Here is a 6,536-nt window from a genome sequence, read left to right on the forward strand (position 1 = left end):
AACCTTTCAATTAGGTGGATGTAGATGAAAGCAGGGCTTTACCTCCCTTCCAAGCTGTTTATAATCTTGGTTTGTTTTCTCCAAGTAAGTAAATACTTCTGTTACCACATTTTGAATACAATCATTATTACTTCTCAAGCATGATAGTTTTGTGTTGTTCTTCTCAGAGGTATTGTCCAACAATAACATATAAAATGCATTCAGTATATGAATGCCTCCAAAGAATATGTCAAATTACCAGTTCATCATTCTTGCAACAGTAAGACAACATGATCAAGTCAGAGAATGCCTAAGGCTTATTTTCATTTGTTTTACTGCGGGTTTAAATTTACCACCCACAGTGATTCCAAATATATAAAAGCTTATGGGTTTGGTATGTTTGTCTTCTTGTTACATAGTCTTGATGTCCAAATCTGAATGTACTTAAAGTCTAGAGAACCAAACCCTAAATTCCTTTTCCCAATGTGCCATGGTCATGAGTTGATAGTTGCACTGTTTGCATAGTTGATCACCCTCTGAAGCCAAGGAATGTGAGACTGCTGTCCACTAAAATGGGCCTGAAAGTCACGTGGGAACCACCCAAAGATGCTGCCAGTAGACCCGTGGAGTATTACAACATTGCCTACGGGAAGTCACTGAAAAGCCTTAGCTACATCAAGGTGAATGCAGAGACATCCTCCTTCCTTATCGGGGATGTGGGTAAGTGACGTCACGATATCTTTCCCGACATTCTCCGTTGTACTCCTGGGATAACACTTTGGGCCTGGACTCCGAGCACCTATGGTTCTTTGGGAATGGACAGCAAAGTCTGGAGATATTCCTCATGAAAGCTGTTGCTTAAAGCCCTTCACCCGAAGCCCCGGTCTTTCCCATTATGCATTTTAACTCTTCAGTATTCCCTGCGCTCTCTCCAGATTGAAGTTGGAAGTAGTGTTTAGTGTCTGAATGGGCTTTTGGGAAATGTGTTGATCTTTTTTTATCTTGTAGAAAGTTGATTACTGGACAACATAATATCTTACCTAATGCTGAGATTTCTAATTTATAAAACTACTAAGGAGTAATCAAGTATAACAGCCCGAGATGTGTGTGTGAAATATACACCTTAACCACATCTGGGTCAAAGGTGTGATTTTCCCCCTTTGTTAAATTTGATTCCAGAAGTTGAGAATTTAAAAAAATTTCCCTAAACATCTTGCTTTGTAAGTACAGATGTCGGTGGCTTTGAACAGAGGCATTGAACTGCATCTTTTGGATCCGCTATGTTCTGATTTTTTTTATCCCAGGAGTCCCAGACTCCATTATTTTACCATCTTCTCGTGGTCCAATCATAAGATGGATCAGAAGAGGTCACAGAAGTCAGCTTCGATGAAAACTAGCTCCCACCCCCACCCTGAGCCAAGTTGGCATCTTGTTACTTTACTTCAGTGGCTTGTAATCAGCTCGTGGTTCCTCAGCATCGCTCCCCTGATAATAGATTGCAGCACCTTCCTTCTCTGTCTCTTGTACTGTAACAGAGCAGGAACTGTGGACAGGGAGAGCAAAAGGGTAAATTCTCTTCATCATAGTTTCAGCCTAAGGTACGGTCCTCGGAATCTCTTCCCCCTTACTACATGCCCCAGCCTCTGATTCCGAGGTTCCCTGGAAATTCTGTCTGACTGAAGGTCACACTTGCTTATTGAAACCTTGAGCTGTTTTTGCTGCATAGAGAAAAACAGGTGTGAAGAGAGCTGTAGATCTCTGTGAATAACAATGAGTGCCTCCCAAGTAACTTTCTGATTAGTTAGCGGTACAGGAATCAGACTCATGTGGATTAAATTTCTTTGAAATACAAATGAGTCCAGAGTGAATACAGAAAGTGCGGAAAAAGGCATGATCCTGCAATTTGATCTGAACCCAGAGCATTTCCCAATTGTCTGGCAGGGTGTGCCAAACCCTAAGTGCCACCAGCCCTGCCATTGTTAGGCACAAGTCAGACCAGCCTTGAACACAGCAGCCATCCCAGATGATGGCATCTGGGTGGCTTTCCTGGGCCTCTGACTTGCAGAAGGAGATTCTGTTCAAAGAATGCTCCTTGCTCTGAGGAATGTAACAGACATGACTGGCTTTGACAGAACTCTTACTTCTCCAATCCTTCATCCTCTCCAAGGCCCACAGACTCTTCTCTTCAAGGTATTGACACTTCTACTTACTTTTCACAAGACACTGATTCATTCTGAGGAAAACCAACACTAAGTTTTGCTTTTGAGAAACTGTGAGTGTAGGGTGCACCCACTTTGTAATATGGCATCTTGGTTTCTGTCCGCACCTCCCACAACTTCAGGAACTCCACCAAAGAGACCTCTATCGCTTAACCTTGACCCCCAGATACAATTGAAAAAGTGAAACCCAATGATTTCAAGTGAGCTTTTCTAAGATTCCATGAGATACTGTGCCAGCTTTTTGTTGACACAGTTAAAGACAACATGTAGGCATGCAAATTAAGAAAGGAGACCATTTCATGAATCTTTACATATTGAAATCATTATTATATCCTATGTGCTAAATCTTAGTTACATTGACATTTTCTTATTTTTTTGAGATTTCTGGAACATCCGTGTGGAAATGTTATTTATAGTTATTGACACTGTCTGTTAAAATACCCATTTAGTGGACAGTGAGTACATCCTATTCCTTATTTTTTATTTCACATGAAAAAGCTTTTAATGATACTTAAGAATTCAGTCTTTATATACTTACCATGTACTTTGTACCTAATAAATTTTGTTTTCTTTGGATCAAGCTCATTCCAGTTACATGAGAGAATTTTGGGGTGTTTTGATGAAAAAGAGAGAGAGAGAGAGTTAGGTTTGTCACTTAATTCAAGTTTTTATATTTTGTTTTAACTGGTATCAGGAAGGTGGTTAGTGAATCAAACTGTGTCATTCTTGGAGATGTGAAACGGTGGCTTGATATGAACCATATGTTTCAGAGCCGGGGGTAGTGTACTTTGTGCTGGTTACTGCGGAAAATCACAGTGGAGTGAGTCGTCCGGTTTACAGAGCTGAAAGTCCACCTGGTAAGTCTTATGTAGAATCAGAGGCGATGTTTGTGTTATTTAGATGGGAAGAAATGCCCATTCTTACTCCTTCAGGTCAATGGAAAATTTCCACGATTAATTCTTGAATAAGACATGTTTAGACTTGTCTAAAAAGTTGAAAGATAGCAACTAGGAGAAACTTGCCCCTTCTTTTAAGGTAATTGTGATGTAGGTTATTAGCATTTTGTCTGAAAATTTGGAGTGTATAGAGCAAGCCATGTGCAAGAAACCAAATGATTGTCCATAAAGCTTGGGTGTCCAGTCACTCATATGGCCTAAACATACCCTTCTGAAAACTGACGAAAAGATCATTTGGATATACACTAGGAATGTGCCAGAAAATGTGAAAAATCCAGTAGTCCTTGTTTCTAACGATCAAGTTGCGTTTTCCTAATTTAGGAGGTGAATGGATCAAGATTGATGGTTTCCCCATTAAGGGTCCAGGACCATTTAATGAAACCGTCCCAGGTACTCTCTGCTCATATGGTTCATGTCTTCACTGGAGCACAGCCTGCCAAGAGGGCTGTGCTTCTGTCCCACACGTGTGCTTACAAACCTTCGTGGAGTTCCATTGCTACACTAACGCACATGCCACACAGTCTTGTCAGCTGTCCTGTACCTGCTGTGCCAGAATGCAGCCAGTGTCACTTGTTTCTCATTGTTCTTTCATGGTCTGGTGTTGGGAATGTCTCGTTTGCACCTCTTTATTTGTACTCTGGGATGCTGTTGCCCTGGTAACAAGCAAATATGGTGGTTGAGATGGCAGTACTGCCCTGATTAGGATATTTGCACATCCTGGTGTGGTGCTGTAGGATCAGCACTGGATGGCTAACTACCAGGTCAGCAGTTCAAACCCATCAGCCAGTCCTTGGGAACCCTATTCAGGGTTGCTGTGAGTTGGAAACGACTCAAGAGCACTTAACAACACCTGTGAATGTGATCTACCAAACAGTGCCTTTTATTGGCAAATATGTTACATCAAGTTTTGTTCTCTTTTCTTAAAACCTTGGGCATATTTTTTGATACACTAGATAATCTGCCTTCCATCTCTGCTCCATATTTGTATGTATGTCTTACCATGTGGATGTTGTTGGTCATACTGTTTTACTTATTGAGAGAAGCGTTGGCATTTTCTTGTGTGTTTTTAAAATCTATTTAATTCACGGTGAGAAATAATGCAAAGTGAATGCAGTTATTTTTTAATGCAGTTGGGCAATATCATAAAGACCTCTGCTTTAGTTTGGTGTATCGTGTTTTAAAATGAATAAATCTGGCATTATTGTTGAGATTGGAAGGTGAGTATGTTGAAACCAATGACAGTAATCTGTTCTCAGATCAGATATGATGGGTTGTTGAAATCCCTTTTATACGAAAACTATCCAGAAAGGAAAGTGGTTTGTGAGAAAAGATGAGATGTTCTTGTAAACATATGTTTGAAGTAAGGTGATCACTGGACATTATCATGGAAATATAGGTGACTGGGATTGAAGGCCAGAAAAGAGAATCAGAGATTAGACATGGATTTAGGAGTTATGCTCTGGAAGTTGTAAGTAGATGCGTTTGTGAAGGGAGAAGATGAGAGAGCAGAAAGTCATTGGGAGACACTGACAATATAGCGGAGACAAGCGTCCAGGAAGTGTACAGACTGGGAGAGGACACTGACTTTGGATCTTCTTAGACCTGAGGAACTACACACATGTAAACACATGAACTAACTACACACATGTAAACTATACACATGTAAACACACCTAAACGGCTTAAATATTAGGGATGAATACACAGCACCTTGTATTTGAGACTTACATTTTGCGTTTCATGTTATAATTCTACTTGTATAATCTTCCTGACAAAGTTATCTGAATGACACTGGCTTCAGAACAACAATACGTTCTTGATTTTTCCGAAGTAATGAATTTCTTATATGTTCTTTGCTAGAAGCACTAGTGAGTATATGTGTTACCTTTATGACTAAGGTATGTGGCAGAAATCCTGAGCATCAGAGTCTGGAGGCAATTCAACTCCAACTCACTATTGGTTTTATAGACCATACATATATGTACTATTTTAGCTTTTCTCCGCAGAAGCCTTTACAGGCCCTGATTGGCCAAAGAGTGCTCTGTCCTATATGTCATTACATTTGCCATATGTTCTGATAACAAATGCTACCAGAAAAAATTGCTAGCTTAAAATGTTTGCAGCATATGCTAGAATGCAGAACTTAAAAAAAAAAAAAGCAAATAACAAAAGTAGGAGGGGACTTCAAAAAGTTCCTGGAAAAGTTCCATTATCTTTAAATTCCATTTTTCTGTGAACTTTTTGAAAGCTCTTTTGTAGATCCAGAATGTATAGATTTGGTTCAAATACTCCAGAAAAAAATATGAATAATTTATGAAAACTGATCAACAAGTCATCAACATTCTTCTGTGCCTTTTTTCATGAGGCTTAGTAAATAGGCTATGCTATTAATTTAAGAAATGGTTGTTGTTGTCACTGTTAAATGCTCTCGAGTTGGTTCTGACTCATAGCTACTCTGTGTAGGGTTTCCAAGTAGCAGCTGGTGGGTTTGAACCATGGACCTTGCATTTCAAACTGACTTTGCAGTCCAGTGTTTATCCTATAGTACCATACTAGGACTCCAGAGAAATGGCTAGGTATATGATACTCCTGCCAAACAAAAGAAGTATTCGGAATTCCTTATGTTTTCATTCAAAAGAAGAAATTTATCTTTTAAAATGCACATGTTGGCATCGGCTTCTGGTGTAGGTTCCAAAGCAGCTCCTCTTCTAGAATTCTATTTGTACAGGGGGGAAGAAAACCTGTTCTTGTATTTTTCTGGATGCAGTGACTTCAGCTTACTTAAATTCCAGAAAGCCCCCTTTTGCTGGCTTAGACCTATCGCAACCACATACTTCTTGCCTAAAAATAGAACTTCATTTCTTTAATTCATTCAACAAGCCTATAGTTTTCCAGACACAGTTTTTGGTGGAAAGGCTAGACAAGAACTCTCCTTAATGATGTTTTTATTCTAGTGAGAAAGAAAGACAATAGAGAAGGAAACACAAATAATGCCTGGCTTGGGCTCTGCTCAGGAATGGATCAGCACCATCTTCTCTGTACATCAAATGCCTCAGCTGTAAAGTGATGGTACCCAACAAGAAGTTGTCTCAGGCTTCTTTCAGCTTAGAAGGTTCATGAGTCGATGCCTCCAAGTGACCTGGTTCCACTTCTATTCTTGAGTGATCCTGTACTTTGTGAGCAATTGAGAACCATTTGCCCTAGAGGTGCAGTGAGTTACGTGTACATTGGACTACTAACCACAGGGTCGGCAGTTCAAGTCCATCACATGGGAGAAAGATGAAGTTATCTGTTCCATAAAGATTTGTTGTTGTTGTTGTCAGGTGCCATCGAGTCGGAACCGACTCATAGCGACCCCATGCACAGCAGAACGAAACAATGTC

At 40.0% G+C, this 6,536-nt stretch overlaps 1 protein-coding gene across 1 annotated transcript in view; it reads left to right on the plus strand.

Annotated features, from left to right (window-relative positions):
- The first annotated feature begins 509 nt into the window (after positions 1 to 509).
- The window catches only part of FNDC1 (fibronectin type III domain containing 1), a 79,728-nt gene continuing 73,701 nt past the window's right edge, over positions 510 to 6,536 (plus strand). The window contains exons 1-3 of the mRNA XM_006868483.1: positions 510 to 699; positions 2,969 to 3,055; positions 3,476 to 3,544. Coding sequence (XP_006868545.1) covers positions 552 to 699; positions 2,969 to 3,055; positions 3,476 to 3,544 — 304 coding nt within the window. The 5' untranslated portion in view covers positions 510 to 551. The remainder of the gene's footprint in view (positions 700 to 2,968; positions 3,056 to 3,475; positions 3,545 to 6,536) is intronic.

This window comes from Chrysochloris asiatica, unplaced genomic scaffold, assembly GCF_000296735.1.
Source record: "Chrysochloris asiatica unplaced genomic scaffold, ChrAsi1.0 scaffold00117, whole genome shotgun sequence".
Taxonomy (NCBI): Eukaryota; Metazoa; Chordata; class Mammalia; order Afrosoricida; family Chrysochloridae; genus Chrysochloris; species Chrysochloris asiatica.